The sequence below is a fragment of the Mobula birostris genome, chromosome 2 (assembly GCF_030028105.1).
Source record: "Mobula birostris isolate sMobBir1 chromosome 2, sMobBir1.hap1, whole genome shotgun sequence".
Taxonomy (NCBI): Eukaryota; Metazoa; Chordata; class Chondrichthyes; order Myliobatiformes; family Myliobatidae; genus Mobula; species Mobula birostris.
Window position 1 is genome coordinate 84,653,810 of NC_092371.1, and position 17,769 is coordinate 84,671,578.

Here is a 17,769-nt window from a genome sequence, read left to right on the forward strand (position 1 = left end):
AAAGCAATTCCTCTAAGGAATCTGGATGTAAACTAGTTTTAAAAGTTTTTTAATGAGTCATTTATTAATATTTATTCAGGGCGTGCTCTTTTCCCTCCTCAAAGACCCTTCCCAGCACGGCTGCCCTATTATGAATATCCTTGGAAAATCCTCTTATGGTTCAACAATAGCAGCCAATCTTTTCCACCTGCACCTCCCAGCCACCCACAATAGCCTGACCTTTTCAGTTGGTTGCAAATTTCTTCCAGCACCCCCTTGTCTCTTTTTCCATTCTCCATTCTGGTACTGTACCCCTCTCACCGGTGCCCCTCCGCCTTCCCTTTCTCCCATGGTGCCTGCTCCTCTTTTTTTTCGCGTGTTGGGTGTTTGATGTTTTCTTGAATGGGTTCTATTGTGTTCCTTTGTTTTGTGGCCTGTGGGAGAACTAATCTCAGTTGTATTCTGTATATATAACTTGACAATGTATGTCGAATCTTTGAATTCTGTCCTATCAGATTCCTTCTCCAGTCCTTTACCTCTTCCACTTATCACTTCCCAGTTTTTAATCCCCCCTCCCCCTCACCTGGTTTCACCTATCACCTGCCAGTTTCTATTCCTTCCCTTCCTCCACCCACCTTAACCCCTCACCTGATTTCACCTATCACCTGCCAGCTTGTGCTCCTTCACCTCCCTCCGCCCTCTGATTGTGACTTCTTCCCCCTTCCCATCCAATCCTGATGAAGGCGAGGAACAGAAGGATTATACAGATCAATACGTGGCTGAGAGGATGGTGCAGGAGGGAGGGCTTCAGATTTTTAGATAATTGAGCTTTGTTCTAGGGAAGGTGGGATCTGTTCTGATGGGACGGTTTACACCTGAACTGGAGGGGTACTAACATTCTTGCAGGAAAGTTTGCTAGTGCTGCTTGGGGGGGGTTAAACTAAATTTGCAGGGGGCAGGGATCCAGAATGTGAGAGAGGATAGCGAGATGAAGTATAAAGGACAGGTGGGGATTACACGGTTCCAGAATATTAAGTATGAAGTAGAGAAAGGTGAGGTGGAACGAGTGATAAGGAGGATACATGTGTAGTGGGATGGTCTGACGGAGCATGGAGTTAAATGTGCAGAAAGAGTAAGTAAATTTAAGAAGGACAACAAAATTCAAGGGGCGTATAGCCCGGTGAGAGTTCAGGGAGCTGGGTTATGCACAATAGGCAGCGATTAAACAGAGAGAGGAGAAATAGGTTAAAAATTCTACATCTGAATGCACGAAGTGTCAGAAATAAGGCGGATGAGCTTGAAGCTCAGGTGCGAATGGGTAACTATGATGTTGTTGGGATAACAGAGACATGGCTGCAGGGGGATCAGACCTGGGAATTGAATGTACAAGGGTATACGTGTTATTGAAGGGTTCAGAAAGGTGGGCAGAGGGGGTGGGGTGGCCCTGTTGGTGAGGAATGAGATTCAGTCCCTTGCAAGGGGGGACATAGAATCAGGAGAAGTAGAGTCCGTGTGGATAGAACTGAGGAACAGTAAGGGCAAAAAGACCCTAATAGGTGTTATCTACAGGCCCCCAAACAGTGGCATGAATATTGGGTGCAAGTTGAATAGGGAGTTAACAATGGCATGTGGCAAATGAAATGTCGCAGTAGTTATGGGGGATTTCAACATGCAGGTGAACTGGGAAAATCAGGTTGGTACTGGACCCCAGGATAGGGAGTTTGTAGAGTGCCTACGGGATGCATTTTTGGAGCAGCTTGTACGAGAGCCGACCAGGGATAAGGCTATTCTGGATTTAGTGTTGTGCAATGAACATGATTTGATAAGTGATCTTGAAGTAAAGGAGCCATTAGGAGGTAGTGACCATAATATGATAAGTTTTTATCTGCAAGTTGAGAGGGATAAGGGCAGATCAGAAGTGTCAGTGGTGCAGTTGAACAAAGGAGACTATGGAGCCATGAGGGAGGAGCTGGCCAAAGTTGACTGGTCGGATATCCTAGCAGAAAAGACAGTGGAACAGCAATGGCAGGTATTCTTGGGAATAATGCACAGGTGCAAAATCAGTTCATCCCCCGGAGAAGGAAGGATTCATAGGGGGGAAAGTGGCCACAGTGGTTGACAAAGGAAGTCAGAGATAGCATAGCATTAAAAAAGAAGCATAACAGAGCTAAGGTGAGTGGGAAGACGAATGATTGGGAAATTTTTAAGGAGCAACAGAACTTAACTAAAAAGGCAATACGGGGAGAAAAAATGAGGTAACGCAAGCTAGCTAGGAATATAAAGGAGGATAGCAAAAGATTTTTTAGGTATGTGAAGAGAAGGAATATAGTTAAGAACAATGTTGGGCCCTTGAAGAATGAATTGGGAGAAATTGTTATGGGAAACAGAGAAATGGCAGACGAGTTTAATAAGTACTTTGGATCTGTCTTCACTAGGGAAGACACAAGCAATCTCCCAGATGTATGGATGGGCCAAGGACATAGGGTAACAGGGGAACTGAAACAGATTGACATTAGGAAAGAAACAGTGATGAGTAGACTGATGGAACTGAAGGCTAACAAATCCCCAGGTCCAGATGGTCTGCATCCTAGGGTGCTAAAGGAGGTGGCTCTGGAAATTGCGGATGCATTGGTGATCATTTTCCAATGTTCCTTAGATTCAGGATCTGTTCCTGAGGATTGGCGAATGGCTAACGTTGTCCCACTTTTTAAGAAAGGAGGGAGGGAGAAAACAGAACTATCGCCCTGTTAGCCTAACATCAGTAGTGGGGAAGATGCTAGAGTCCATTATTAAAGATGAAATAGCGGCATATCTTGATAGCAGTGATAAGATTGGGCCGAGCCAGCATGGATTTACCAAGGGCAAATCATGCTTGACTAATCTATTGGAGTTTTTCGAGGATGTAACCAGGAAGATAGACGCGGGAGATCCAGTGGATGTGGTGTACCTCGACTTTCAGAAGGCATTTGATAAGGTACCACATAGGAGATTGGTGGGTAAAATCAGAGCTCATGGCATTGGGGGGAGGATATTGACATGGATAGAAAACTGGTTGGCAGATAGAAAGCAAAGGGTAGCAGTGAATGGGTGTTTCTCGGAATGGCAGGTGGTGACTAGTGGGGTGCCACAGGGCTCGGTATTGGGACCACAGCTGTTTACGATTTACGTCAATGATTTAGAGGAAGGCATTGTGAATAACATCAGCAAGTTTGCTGATGATACTAAGCTGGGTGGCAGTGTGACATGTGATGAGGATGTTAGGAGAATTCAAGGTGACTTGGATAGGCTGGGTGAGTGGGCAGAAACTTGGTAGATGGCGTTTAATGTGAATAAGTGTGAGGTTATTCACTTTGGGAGCAAGAACAGGAAGGCAGGTTATTATCTGAACAGTGTGGAGTTAGGTAAGGGAGAAATACAAAGAGATCTAGGAGTACTTGTTCATCAGTCTCTGAAGTTGAATGAGCAAGTGCAGCAGGCAGTGAAGAAGGCTAATGGAATGTTGGCCTTTATTACAAAGGGAATGGAGTACAAGAGCAAGGAAATCCTTTTGCATTTGTACAGGGCCCTGGTGAGACCACACCTGAAGTATTGTGTGCAGTTTTGGTCTCCAGGATTAAGGAAGGACATCCTGGCTGTGGAGGAGGTGCAGCATAGATTCACTAGGTTAATTCCTGGGATGTCCGGACTGTCTTACGCAGAGAGGTTAGAGAGACTGGGCTTGTACACGCTGGAATTAAGGAGATTGAGATTATTAAGGGATTGGACAAGATAGAGGCAGGAAATATGTTCCAGATGCTGGGAGAGTCCAATACCAGAGGGCATGGTTTAAGAATAAGGGGTAGGTCATTTAGGACAGAGTTGACGAGGAACTTCTTCTCCCAGAGAGTTGTGGAGGTGTGGAATGTGCTGCCTCAGAAGGCAGTGGAGGCCAATTCTCCGGATGCTTTCAAGAAGGAGCTAGATAGGTATCTTATGGATAGGGGAATCAAGGGTTCTGGGGACAAGGCAGGAACCGGGTATTGATAGTAGATGATCAGCCATGATCTCAGAATGGTGGTGCAGACTCGAAGGGCTGAATGGGCTACTTCTGCACCTATTGTCTATTGTCTATTGAAGGGTTTTGGCCCAAAAGGCCAACTGTTTATTCCTCTCCATAGATGCTGCCTGGCCTGCTGAGTTCCTCTAGGATTTTGTGTGAGTTGCTCTGGATTTCCAGCATCTGCAGAATCTCCTGTGGATATCATCTGTTTGTCCCTCTTTAGTAAAAAAAAATCCAATTGACCCATTGAATAAAGAAAAGCAGTTGTGTGTGTGTACACACCCTAATTCAACATATGATGCCATACACTCTTCCCTCCCATGTTAGATCATAGAGCATTACAGCACAGTACAGGCTCTCTGGTTCACGATGTTGTGCCAACCTTTTAATTTACTCTGAGATCTAACCCTTCCCTCCAACATGGCCCCCCATTTTTCTATCATTCGTGTACCTGTCTAAGAATTTCTTAAATGCCCCTAGTGTATCTGCCTCTACAACCACCCTGGCAGGGTGTTCCATGCACCCACCGTTTTGTGTTTTTTAAAAAAAATGCCTACCTCAGGCATTCCCCCCCCCCTTTACTTTCCTCCAGTCATCTTCAAATTATGCCCCCCCCCCCCATTGGCAATTTCTACCCTGGGAAGAAATCTCTTTTCTTGTACGCCTCTACCAAGACGCCTCCCATCTTCTTTCACTTCAGAGAGAAAATCCCTAGTTTGTTCAACCTTTTGTCACAAGACATGCTCTGTATCCTTCCTATAAGGAGGCAACCAGAACTGAACACAATATTCCAAGTGTGGTCTGACTAGGGTTCTATAGAGCTGCAACATTACCTCGTGGGTTTTGTACTCAATTCCCTGACTAATGAAGACCAACATACTGTACATAATCTTAACCACCCTATCAACTTGCACGTCAACTTTGAAGAAATTATGGGTGCTGTAGTAGGTGTATTGAACCGCAGCACCCCATCTCCTGGGCAAGACCATTGATTGATTTATTTATTATTTAGAGAAACAGGCCCTTCCAGCCCTTTGAGTTGCGCCACCCGGCAACCCACCAACCCATCAATTTAGCCTTGGCCTTATCAGAAGACTATTTACCATGACTAATTAACTGATTAACTGCTACGTATTTGGACTGTGGGAGGAACCAGAGTACCTAGATAAAACCTATGCACCCACAGGAAGGAATGTATAAACCTTGCTTACGGAGGACGCCAGAATTTAAATCTGAACCTCTATGCCCAGAGCTGTAATTCCATTGCACTAACTGCTATGCTACTGCAGAGCCCTAAACCGAGTTTGGATTGAAGTCAAATCTAAATATTTACTTTGAACTTTGGCTCTCTGCATCAAAAGGAAGATCAGAAATAGCTCATTATTTGTAATAGGAATTTGATCATCCCTGGTGTGCAGTGAAGGGGAAAGTGACCTAAACCCACTCATCAGAAGCAACACACACAAAATGCTGGAGGAAATCAGCAGGCCAGGCAACATCTTTGGAAAAGAGTAAACAGTTGGTGTTTTGGGCTGATTTCCTTCTTCAAGAGTGAAAGGAAAGGTGGGGGTTGGGGGGGTTGCTTGAATGAAAAGGTGAGTGGGGTGGAAGAGGCTAGCTGGAAGGTCATAGGTGAAGCCAGGTGGGTGGGAAAGGCCAAGGGCTGGAGAAGAATTAATCTGATGGAAGAAGAGAGTGACATTAGGAGAGGGGGAAGGAGGGCACCCAAGAGTGAGAAAAGGTAAAAGGTCAGAGTGGGGAACAGAGGGTGGGGGGGGGAAATTTTGATCACCGGAGAAATTGATATTTACACCATCAGGTTGGACGGTACCCAGATGGAATATAAGGTGTTGCAAATCCACCCTGAGGGTGGCCTCATCAGAATGAGAATTAAAATGTTTGGCCACTGGGAAGTCCTGCTTGTGGCAGATGGTCCTCCACAACTTTCGCCATCTCCAAAGGACCCTACCACTAAACCTATCTGTACCCCCACCCTCTGCTTTCTGCAGGGATCACTCCCTTCATGATTTCCTGGTTCATTAGTTCCTCCCAACTCATCTCCCTCCAGACACTTACCCTGCAAGCAGCCTGTGCCACACTACCCACACCCCACCTCACCTGTATTCAGGGTCCCAGTCAGTCCTTCCAGGTGAGTCAGCACTTCACCTGCAAGTCTGCTGGGGTTGTCTTTTGTGTCCGGCACTCCCAATGTGGCCTCCTCTACATCGGTGAGATCTCTCGTAAATTAGAGGCCATTTCATCGAACACCTCCCACCACAAGCAGGACTTCCCAGTGGCCAAGCATTTTAATTCCGATTTCCATTCTCATCCTGACATGTCAGGCTGTGGCCTCCTCTTGTGCCCTCCAACTCGATGATATGAATATTGATTTCTCTTTCCAGTTAACAAAATTTCTGGTCCCCACTTCCTCTATTCCTTCTCTGATCTTTCCCTCTGAGTCCCCTTCCCCATCCCCTATTGTGCACTTTCCTCTCTTATCAGATTCTTTCTTCTCCAGCCCTTGAGCATTCCCATCCACCTGGCTTCACCTATGAACTTCCAGCTAGCCTCTTTCCCCACCTCCCCACCCTCATTTTAATTCAGGCATCTTCCCTCTGCCCTCCCCTCTTCCCACAGTCCTTAGGAAGGGACTTGGCCCAAAACGTCAACTGAACTGTTTACTCTTTGACGTAGATGCTGCCTGATCTGCTGAGTTCCTCCAGCTTTTTGTGTGTGTTGCAGATTTTCTTGTGAATATTTCATCAAGTCATACAGTGATTAGTGGAAAACTACCTACTTTCCCTGAATTTGATTATAGATTTCCAGGAAGAAGAAAGTACAAATAAATTTGCTGTGACATAGCAATGATTGTGTAGAAGTTGATGTAAGACAATAATAGCAGTTGTAGTCAAATGAGACCTTCTGCTTACTACAGACAAGATACACTCTGCAGTGAGAGTTTTCCAGGAAGGTCTTCCTACAATATAATGTCCCTTTACACAATGGGGGCAGGAGTGCCAGAGCCAGATGAGATAAGAGTAATGGAAGAATGTGAAACTTATCCAACAATGAAAGCTATTTTGTCTTTACTAACTTCAAAATATCATCGTCTGTCCCTTCAAAGTTTCGATTGACTTTAACACCTCTATTGTGAATGGTGATAGATCCTGCAAGTCAGGAACTCTGTAACTGACAAGCCAATTCTGTATAAGAATAGCAGTTTTCTTTTCAGACCTCGGAGCAGTACGGTGCATGGAGCCACACTGTTGTGCACAAGTCAAATAAAAAGAATGTTTGAGTCGTAAGAGTGCGTGTGTTCTGGGCTCAGTTATTTTACTTATTTTATTGTCAGCGATGACACTTACTTCGACAGTTGTCAGAACTGACAAATTAACTGTGTAGTTCATTTTTGCTGTGGAGCAGAGGGATAAATATCATCCTTCCAAGTCTCAGTCTATATTAGTGGCTGCCAGTATTGTTCCTATTTGCACAGTTTGTTGTCTTTTGCATCTTGGTTGTTTGTCAGTCTTTGTTAATGTATAGTTTTATGTGTAGCTCCATCATGGGCACTAGCCTCCCTACCATTGAGGATGTCTTCAAAATAAGATGCCTTAAAAAAGCAGCATCCATTATTAAGAACCCCAAACTCAAAAAGTTGTGAGTTCAAGTTTGACATCTGACTGTACATACATGTATACAACTAAATGAAACAAAGTTCCTCCAGACCACAAAACATGTATCTCACTCAGCACATAGAACAAATATTACCACAAATAAGTTAATAAAAGTAATTCAAGATGCATGTGAAGTGTACGGCACAGGTGAACAGTACAGTGAACAGTAAGTAGCTCACAGTCCTGTTGACCAGACCTCTGTGGAGGCAGGGTATTCATTAGTCTCACAGCCTGGGGGAGGAAGCTGTTACCCTGCCTGGCAGTCCTAGTCCTGATGCTCCTGTATCTCCTCCCTGATGGTAGTGGGTCACAGAGATTGTGGGATGGGTCCTAGTGATCCTCAATAATGCTTTGGGCCCTTCATCTACAATGCTACCAGTAAATGTCACAAATAGGTGGAAGGAAGGTTCTCTCTGCAGTCTTTACTATCTTCCTTGGGGTGTTTGATCTGATACCTTGCAGCTTCCGTACCACACAATGATGCAGCCAGACAGGACACTCGATGATGCTCCTGTAGAAAGTTGTTAGCTTGGGGGCGGAGAACCTTGCACGCCTCAATCTCCTCAGAAAATGTAGACACTGCTGTGCCTTCTTGACTAATAAGGTAGTGTTGTGGGTCTGGGTTAGATCATCTGTTGTGTGCACACCAAGGAACTTTGTGCTCTTCACTCTCTCCACGGCATATGCGATGGAGAGTGGTCGACCTGCACCTTCCTGAAGTCCACAATCATCTCTTTTGTCTTGTCCACCCTGAGACTGGGGTTATTGGCCTCACACCCTTTGACAGGCCTCCCTACCTCCTCTCTGTATGTTGACTCATCACTGTTGCCAAGGAGGTTAACCACTGTGGTGGACTTGATGGGGTTTGAGCAGGATCTGGAAGTGCAGTTGTGAGAGCGACATGGCCTCTTTTCATGACTAACATCGAGGAGGGGGCACAGGAGCCTCAGGACATGCACTCAATATTTTAGGGACAGCTTTTTTTCCCCTCCATCCTCAGATTTCTGAATGTTGCTTTCTTTCTGCATTAATTATTTAATTTTTAACATACATTTTTTATTGTAATTTATAGTATATATTTATCTATTGCACTGTACTACTGCAAAACAACAAATTTCACAACATATATCAGTGATAGTGAACCTGATTCAGATTCTGAATTTTTTCATAAAATTGTATTGTATTTTTCCCTGTAAGTGTCCGCAAGAAAATAAATCTCAAGGCGGTGTCTGGTAATGCATATATACTTTGATAATAAATGTACTTTAATAAATGATGCATTTCTCCCAGGTGCTCTGATCTTTTCAATGCTCCACATTCCCCAACATGTGCCAGCAGGTTAACTGGGACTGAAATTGGTTTATTATTGTCACAGGAGAAGCTTGTCTTGCCTATTGCCCCTAATCTGTACCTTGCATGCTATACATACAGATAATTTCATCATATCAATGCATTGAGGTTTGTATAGGGGGGAACAGCAAAATGCAGAACAAAGTGTTACAATTACAGGAAGTTTAGTGCAGGCAGACAAGGTGCAAGGCCGTAACAAGATTCAAGATTATTTGTCATGTGTACATCAAATTATAAAGTGAAATGCACCCAGGAGGTAGATTGTGAGGTCAGGAGTCCAATTTGTCACACAAGGGGATGATTCAGTAGTCTAATAACTGAGATGGAAGCTGACCTTATTGGTACATGCTTTCAGGCTTTTATGCTTAATAATGATCGATGCAGCCTCAAAAAAGTGGCATTCATCATTAAGGATCCCCATCACCCAGGACATGCCCTCTTCTCAAGTCAAGTCAAGTCACTTTTTATTGTCATTTCAACCATAACTGATGGTACAGTACACAGTAACAATGAGACAATATTTTCCAGGACCATGGTGCTACACGAAACAATACAAAAACTACATTGAAGTACATAAGAAAAAACACAAAAACTACACTAGACTACAGACCTACCCAGGACTGCATAAAGTTCACAAAACAGTGCAGGCACTACAATAAATAATAAACAAGACAATATGCACAGTAGAGGGCAGTAGGTTGGTGTCATGCCAGGCTCTGGGTATTGAGGAGCCTGATGGCTTGGGGGGAGAAACTGTTACATAGTCTGGTCGTGAGAGCCTGAATGCTTCGGTGCCTTCAGGGAGGAGGTACAGGAGCCTGAAGACACACACTCCATGTTTCAGGAACAGCGTCTTCCCCTCTGCCAACAGATTTCTGAAAAGACACTATCTCAATACTTTTTTTCTTTTTTGCTCTCTTTTTGCACTGCTTATTTAATTTGTTGAATATATATTTCTTTCATTCATTATTTGCTGTGTTGCATGATGTAGGTGTTCATGGTCTTTCTATGACCATAATTGTACTTGGCAAATTTTTCTAACAGAAGTGGTTTGCCATTGTCTTCTCCTGCCAGTGTCTTTACAAGGCAGGTCAGCTCAGCCATTATCAATACTCTTCAGAGATCGTCAGCCTGGCAGAAGAGTATTGTTAATGGCTGGGGTCACCCATCTTGTAAAGACACTGCCCAGAAGAAGACAATGGCAAACCACTCCTGTAGAAAATATTTGCCAAGAACGATCATGATCTAAGACCAGGATTGCTAATTTCATACAACACTGCGCATAATGATGATTGCACTGTACTGCTGCCCAAAAAAACTAATTTCAAGACATATGCCATTAATATTTAACCTGATTTTTTTGTTTCTGGTCCCTGTGCCTGATGGGGAGTGGTGGGGGGGGGGGGCGGGTAGAGAGAACAACAGACATTGTTGGTCTGAGAAAATAGATAAGATTCTGCATGCCTGCTTTGAGTCAGTAGACTGCTCCATGTTCAGCTTATCAACAAGTGTGTTGAAGACTGTGTGGCTATTATAAGTTACCCCTGATGTAGTTGGGTGGAGATGAGTTGAAGTGTTGATAGGCATATGAGAGAGAATAGGTTTACAGGGAGATGAGTGAGTCATTGGATTGATTGGACAATCTCAGATCTAACTTTGGGCAGTATGGTAGCATAGCACTTTACAGAACCAGCGATCTTGTGATTAGAGTTCAATTCCCACTGCTGTCTGTAAAGAGTTTGTATGTTCTCCCTGTGTCTGCGTGGGTTTCGTCTGGGTGCTTCAGTTTTCTCCCACATTCCAGAGATGTACAGGTTAGGGTCAGTAAACTGGGGACTTGTTATGGTGACACTTGTGAGCTGTCCCCAGCAAGCCCTCGGTCTGTGCTGGTCATTGATGCAAAATGACGCATTTCACTGTGTGTTTCAAAGTACATGACAAATAAAGCTAATCTCTTTGAATCTCTCTTAATGAACCACTGGACATCCTTTTACATTGAGATTCTTCCATAAGAGGAAGCATCCTCTCCATATTCCCCTGTAGGGAGACTGTTGGATACTGTGTGAAAATGTGTGGAGCAGTGGTCTCCATGTCCAGGTGTACACTGTTTGAGGAAGACTGAGGTCACAGGGTGTAACAAAACCACACTGGGAAGGTGATTAAAATACATTTCAGAGTTGATCATATTGATGTGTTATTTACTGGGCTAAAGCAGGCTTGGATACACACCTTGGCTTCAGGATTCGAGGGAGGATCGCACTTAACCTGTTCCAAAGAGGACGTGATTGAAAATCAAGTTCCACCAAATCATTTGTGCTCAGTAAAAGAGGGATGTTTGGCAAAAGGCAGTCAAATCAAAGTAAATTTACTATCAAGGTACATATATATTACCATAGACAACCCTGAGATTCATTTTCTTCCAGTAAAATAAAGAAATACAATAGAATTTAAAAAGGCTGTGCATAAACACAGACGGACAAACAACCAATGTAAAAAAGACAAAATGTGCAAATAGAGAAAAGACAATACTGAGAAGGTGAGCTGCAAAGTCTACACCCAGTAGCCACTTTATTAGGTACACCTGCTCATTAACGCCGATATCTAATCAGCCAATCGTGGCAGCAACTCAATGAATAAAAAATATGCAGACTTGGTCTCAAGAGGTTCATTTGTTGTTCAGACCAAACAGCAGAATGGGGGAGAAATGTGATCTAAGTGACTTTGACTGTGGAATGATTGTTGGTGTCAGACGGGATGGTTTGAACATCTCAGAAACTGCTGATCTCCTGGGATTTTCACTCACAATGGTCTCTAGAGTTTACAAAGAATGGTGCAAAAAACAAAACAGAATTCAGTAAGTAGCAGCGTGAAAATGCTTTGTTAATGAGAGAAGTCAGTGAAAAATAGCCAGACTGGTTCAAGGTGGCAGTAACTCAAATAACCACGCATTACAACAGTGGTGTGCCGACGAGCATCTCTGAACGCACAACACATCAAACCTAATGGTTAGAGGGTAATAACTGTTTCTGAACCTGGAGGTGTGAGACCTAAGTCTTCTGTACCTCCTGCCCGTCTGTAGTAGTGAGACCTTGATGGCTGCTGCTGTCTTGTGACAGCACTCCATGTAAATGTGCTCATTGGTGGGGAGGGCTTTGCCTGTGATGGACTCAGCTGCATCCACCAATTTCTGTAGGCTTTTCTGTTCTTGGGCATTGGTGCTTCCACACCAGACCGTGGTTCAATCAGTTGGCTCTTCTGTGCTGTGCATCTATAGAACTGAACAACCATCCACTCATGATTCATTCTTACCTCAAATCCATTTCAGAATCAGAATCTGGTTTAATTACACTATAAATTATAATAAAAATTGTATATAAAAAAAGAAAATTTAGGTAAGTAGTTCAAAAAGAGATGGAAAAAATAGTGAGGTGGTGTTCATGGGTTCACTGCCCATTTAGAAGTTTGATGGCGGAGAGGAAGAAGCTGTTCCTGAAACATTTCACCTTTCCTCCACAGCCCTTTGAAAACTTTGTTACTGGTGTTGAGGAGGGTAACCTTATTGGCTACAGAATGAAATAGATGAGCTGCTAAATCGGGCAGAGCAACAGAAGATGCAGATAACTGTGAGGTGAAGCATTTTGGGGAGCACACCCTGAATGGTCAGGCCCTAGGGTGTACTGAGGACAAAAGGGATCTTGGTCTACCAGTCCAAGGACCCCTGAAGGTTGCAGTGTTAGACAAGGTGGTGACAAAGCAGACAGAATGTTCTCTGGTTGCAACATAGCAGCAAGGTCTCGGTACTACTTCACAGAAGATTAGGTAGAAACAAAGCTGGAGTAAGGTGTGCTATTCTGATCGTCACCCCTTGGGAAGGAAATGAAGGCAGTGGACAGGCTGCGAAGGAGATTCTCCAGGATGATACAGGGTAGAATGCCTCAGTTATGAGGAGAGATTGGATAGGCTGGGCCTGTTTTCCTTGCAGAAAAGCTGGCCGAGTGGGGGTGTCTCTCCCCCCCCCCACCCGTCTCCAGTGTCCTGCCTCAAGGACCACCATCATACTGCACTCACATCCATCATCATGAAGTGTTTCGAGAGGCTCATCATGAGGCACATCAAGAACCTGCTGCCCCCCTCACTGGACCCTCTACAGTTCGCGTACCATCCCAACTGTTCAACAGACAATGTCATTGCCATTACCCTCCACCTGGCCCTAACCCACCTGGACAAAAGAGACACGTATGTTCGAATGCTGTTCATAGACTTCAGTTCAGCATTCAACACAATCATTCCTCAGAAACTGATTGGAAAGCTGAGCCTACTGGGCCTGAACACCTCCCTCTGCAACTGGATCCTAGACTTCCTGACTGGGAGACCTCAGTCAGTCCGGATCAGAAGCAGCATCTCCAACACCATCACACTGATCACAGGGGCCCCCCAGGGCTGTGTGCTTAGTCCACTGCTGTTCACTCTGCTGACCCACGACTATGCTGCAACACACAGTTCAAACCACATCATCAAGTTCGCCAATGATCATGGTGGGTCTCATCAGCAAAACGATGAGTCAGCATACGGAGAGGAGGTGCAGCGGCTAATGGACTGGTGCAGAGCCAACGACCTGTCTCTGAATGTGAACAAAACAAAAGAGATGGTTGTTGACTTCAGGAGGACACGGAGTGACCACTCTCCGCTGAACATCGATGACTCCTCCGTAGAGATCGTTAAGAGCACCAAATTTCTTGGTGTTCACCTGGCGGAGAATCTCACCTGGTCCCTCAACACCAGCTCCATAGCGAAGAAAGCCCAGCAGCGTCTCTACTTCCTGCAAGGGCTGAGGAAAGTCCATCTCCTACCCCCTCTCCTCACCACATTCTACAGAGGTTGTATTGAGAGCATCCTGAGCAGCTGCATCACTGCCTGGTTCGGAAATTGCACCATCTCGGATCGCAAGACCCTGCAGCAGATAGTGAGGTCAGCTGAGAAGATCATTGGGGTCTCTCTTCCCGCCATTAGAGACATTTACACCACACACTGCATCCGTAAAGCAAACAGCATTATGAAGGACCCCACGCACCCCTCAAATAAACTCTTCTCCCTCCTGCCATCTGGCAAAAGGCACTGAAGCATTTGGGCTCTCACCACCAGACTATGTAACAGTTTCTTCCCCCAAGCCATCAGACTCCTCAATACCCAGCGCCTGGCTTGACACCAACCTACTGCCCTCTACTGTGCCTATTGTCTTGTTTATTATTTATTGTAGTGCCTGCACTGTTTTGTGCACTTTATGCAGTCCTGGATATGTCTGTAGTCTAGTGTAGTTTTCTGTTGTTTTTTTGCATAGTTCAGTGTAGTTTTTGTATTATTCATGTAGCACCATGATCCTGAAAAACGTTTCATTTTTACTGTTAAAATAACAGTTATGGTCGAAATAACAATAAAAAGTGACTTGACTTGACTTGACACAGACTAATGTTAGAGGGGCTCAGCAGCTCGGAGAATCCATGGAGAGGAATTTTTAGGCTGAGGCCATTCATCAGGACTGGATTGGAAGTGGGAATAAGCCAGAATAAGAAGGTGGAGGGGAAAGGAAGGAGTCCAAACTGGCAGGTGATAGATGAGGTGAGGAGGAAGGTGGGTGGATGGAAGAGAGGGAGTGAAGTGAGAAGCAGAAAAGGTAAAGGGCTGAAGCAGAAGGAATCTGATGGAAGAGGAAAGTGGACCATGGAAGAAAGGGAAGGAGGAAGGGCACCAGAGGGATGTGATGGGCAGGTGAGAAGAGAAGGGATGAGTGGGAAACCAAAATGGGGAATTGAAAAGAGGGAAGGGGAAGGGGGAAGGATCAGAAGTCCTGATAAAGGGACTCAGCCCAAAACATCAATTGATCATTCCTATCCATAGATGCTGCCTGGCTTGCTGAGTTCCTCCAGCATTTTGTGTGTGCTGCTCTGGATTTCCAGCATCTGCAGAATCTCTTGTATCTTTTTAAATGACCAGTTGTCATTCTGTAGATCACAGCTCTCCAAGTTTGCCAGGTTTACTATCACTGACATATGTCGTGAAATTTGTAGTTTTGCGGCAGCAATATGAAGAAATATATAAAAACAATTACTATATGTTACAATAAGAAATATGTAACTGTAACTACGGTATATGGATCTGCAGTTGATGACTCTGTCCACTTTTACGTACAGGTCGGACTACAAGATGGCTCTGTATCCATCACTAGAGGACCTCAAGGTCTCCAAAATAATGCAGGTCAGTGCAGACAATGGTTGCGTTATTGTGAAATTGAGTTGTTCAAGGCCAATCCTTTGAATGGTAGCTATGATAAACTAACTTGTCAGCAAGCGTTCTGCGTGGATCAGTTCCATATATGAAATTGTGGATTCTAGTTAATTGGGACACATCAGGCCAAGTACATTTTGGTCTTATTAAGTGTCTGTCCCAATTAGCTGAAGTTTCATGGAAAAAATTTAAGGGGTATTTAAAAATATGTGCTACCATTTAAATACAATAAGTACATAATTTATTACTCAGTTAAATGAAATACAGAACAAGGTAGAACTCTATCAATACCATGACAATACTATAAAACTGTGTATTAATTCCTAATAGTTATTGGTGGTGGTTTTTTTGATTGATTGTAAATGAACAAAATCAGTGCAGACACATTGTGTAGGTAATGGAGTGCCTTCATAAAATGCTAACAATGATTGCATCTTCCAAATCTTCATTTTCATTATAACATTCAAGATGATGGTCAATACTTTAATTCTTCATAGTGCTTAACTTGTTGAACCAGTGAAATTGTTTCATTTTTACTCCTGGTCATTTCTGGCATCTCCAAGCCTGAATGCTTGAAACCACAGTGAGCAAAACGGTCCTGAATTGCTTTCATGTTTATTTCTTGCCAACTATCAGTAACAAAATTACTGCTTTTGAACAGAAGTACACGTATCTGATGATATTTAAAGACTGTTTGTTCTAAGCACAGTGTATTGTCTAACTACAAGTGCATGTGACTAACACTAGTTAGAAACTGTTCAGCAACAGCTTCCTGTCCCAATCAAGTGGTATAGTGTCCCAAATCAAGAAAGGGAATCCTGGCTATTTTCCCAATTAGTTTTTGTTCTTTAGGAGGTGTCCCAAATAAGCCACTGCGCTGATTAACCAATGGCCCAAATAACTGGAAACCACTATATATTTGATGTATTCTGTGTGGATGTATCATGGCCACAAGAAATTGCTATATTGAGAACACAGCTCATGAAAACCAGTCTTCTCTCTGTTTACACTTCCCATAACGTGCCACAACACAAACTTTGCAACCATATTAACAAAATATAAAATAGCCCTAATAGTCCATAAAAAATCTAAAATATTAATGGTCCCTTGAAGGACAGCAGGGGTAACCCATGAAATAATGTCTTTGCACATCTTAATGCAGAGGAAGTCTAACATTGATTTATTTTCCAAAAACCTAGAGCTTCTCACACAAATACTAAAGCCATAAACTTAAAATACACAGAAACTGACAGAAACAAAATGGGAACCAAAATGAGGCAACTTGTTATTTAAACAGAAGCTGGGATGGGAATGAGTTGGGGGAGATTTTATTCCTGCATTTGGGTGATGCTGGCTGTTTGCTGTAAATTTAACCTTTTTAAAGTTTAGTTTCCTCAGGATCAGTCCACTATTGTGGCCAACCAGGCCTCGCTGGCCATCGAAGCCGAAGCCTTGCATGATGGAGATGGTGAGTTCTGGATACCTGTCTACACACTGCCTCCTCCTTTTGCCATCCACACAACCCCACTACCCCACGCAGACTTCAAAATTCGGCTTCTCATTGGCGAACCAGACCCTGGTTCGACCACAGCGTCTGCACCTTCACCATGGACTTTGGCCTCCTCTGTCCCTGTAACTCCTCTCCCTCTGTGCACCACTCAGTCCAAGTGGTAGTGCTGACAATTCAGAATGCTGAGACAGTGTCGGCTGCAAAGTGAGGGCAGAAGTGGATAAGCATGGAGAATCAACTAGGCCACCTCTTCCCTCCACTCTCCACGTTGTCACTTGTTTAGGAACCAGAGGTCAGGAATCGCTCTTTGTAGAAAATAGACATTTTGTATGTCACTAATCAGCCATGGGTTCATCAGCAAATAAGAACCTGTAGCCGCTGCAAATCACAAGTAAAAACGGGAAATGCTGGAAATACTCAACAAGTTAGGCAGCAGCTGTGCAAAAAGAAGCAGAACTGAAGAGTGGTGAGTCAGGAGGGAAATCAGTTTGGGGGGGGATTAAGTTGCAGGGCGCTGGCTCAGGACTGAGGAGCTGGTCAGACTCAAACTGAGGAGTTACTCAGAGTTTAACTCTATAAAATTACAATGATGGGGAAAATTGGACAAACACAAGAGATTCTGCAGATGTTGGAAACCCAGTACAACACACACAAAATACTGGAGGAACTCAGCAGGTCCGGCAGTATCCATAGAAATGAATAAACAGTCGATGTTTCAAGCTGAGACCCTTCATTAGGTCTGGAAAGGAAGGGGGAAGATGCCACAATAAGAATGGGGGGGGAGGAGAGCAAGTTAGAAGGTGGGGTGGGGAAAGGGAGTTGAAGTAAGAAGCTGGGAGGTGATAGGTGGAAAAGAGGCCTGAGAAAAGGAATCTTGATAGGAGAGGAGAGTGGGCCATGGGAGAAAGGGAAGGAAGAGGGGCATCAGGAGAGGT

At 44.1% G+C, this 17,769-nt stretch overlaps 1 protein-coding gene across 2 annotated transcripts in view; it reads left to right on the forward strand.

Annotated features, from left to right (window-relative positions):
* Nucleotides 1–17,769, forward strand: part of LOC140188225 (syntenin-1-like) — a 35,836-nt gene that overhangs the window by 402 nt on the left and 17,665 nt on the right. Inside the window, exons 2-3 of one of the 2 annotated variants that reach the window (XM_072244305.1) lie at nucleotides 15,231–15,294; nucleotides 16,723–16,792. In XM_072244305.1, the coding sequence (XP_072100406.1) occupies nucleotides 15,244–15,294; nucleotides 16,723–16,792 (121 nt within the window). In that variant the 5' untranslated portion in view covers nucleotides 15,231–15,243. Of the gene's footprint in view, nucleotides 1–15,230; nucleotides 15,295–16,713; nucleotides 16,793–17,769 lie in introns of both variants that reach the window. The other variant, XM_072244296.1, reaches the window with a different exon arrangement.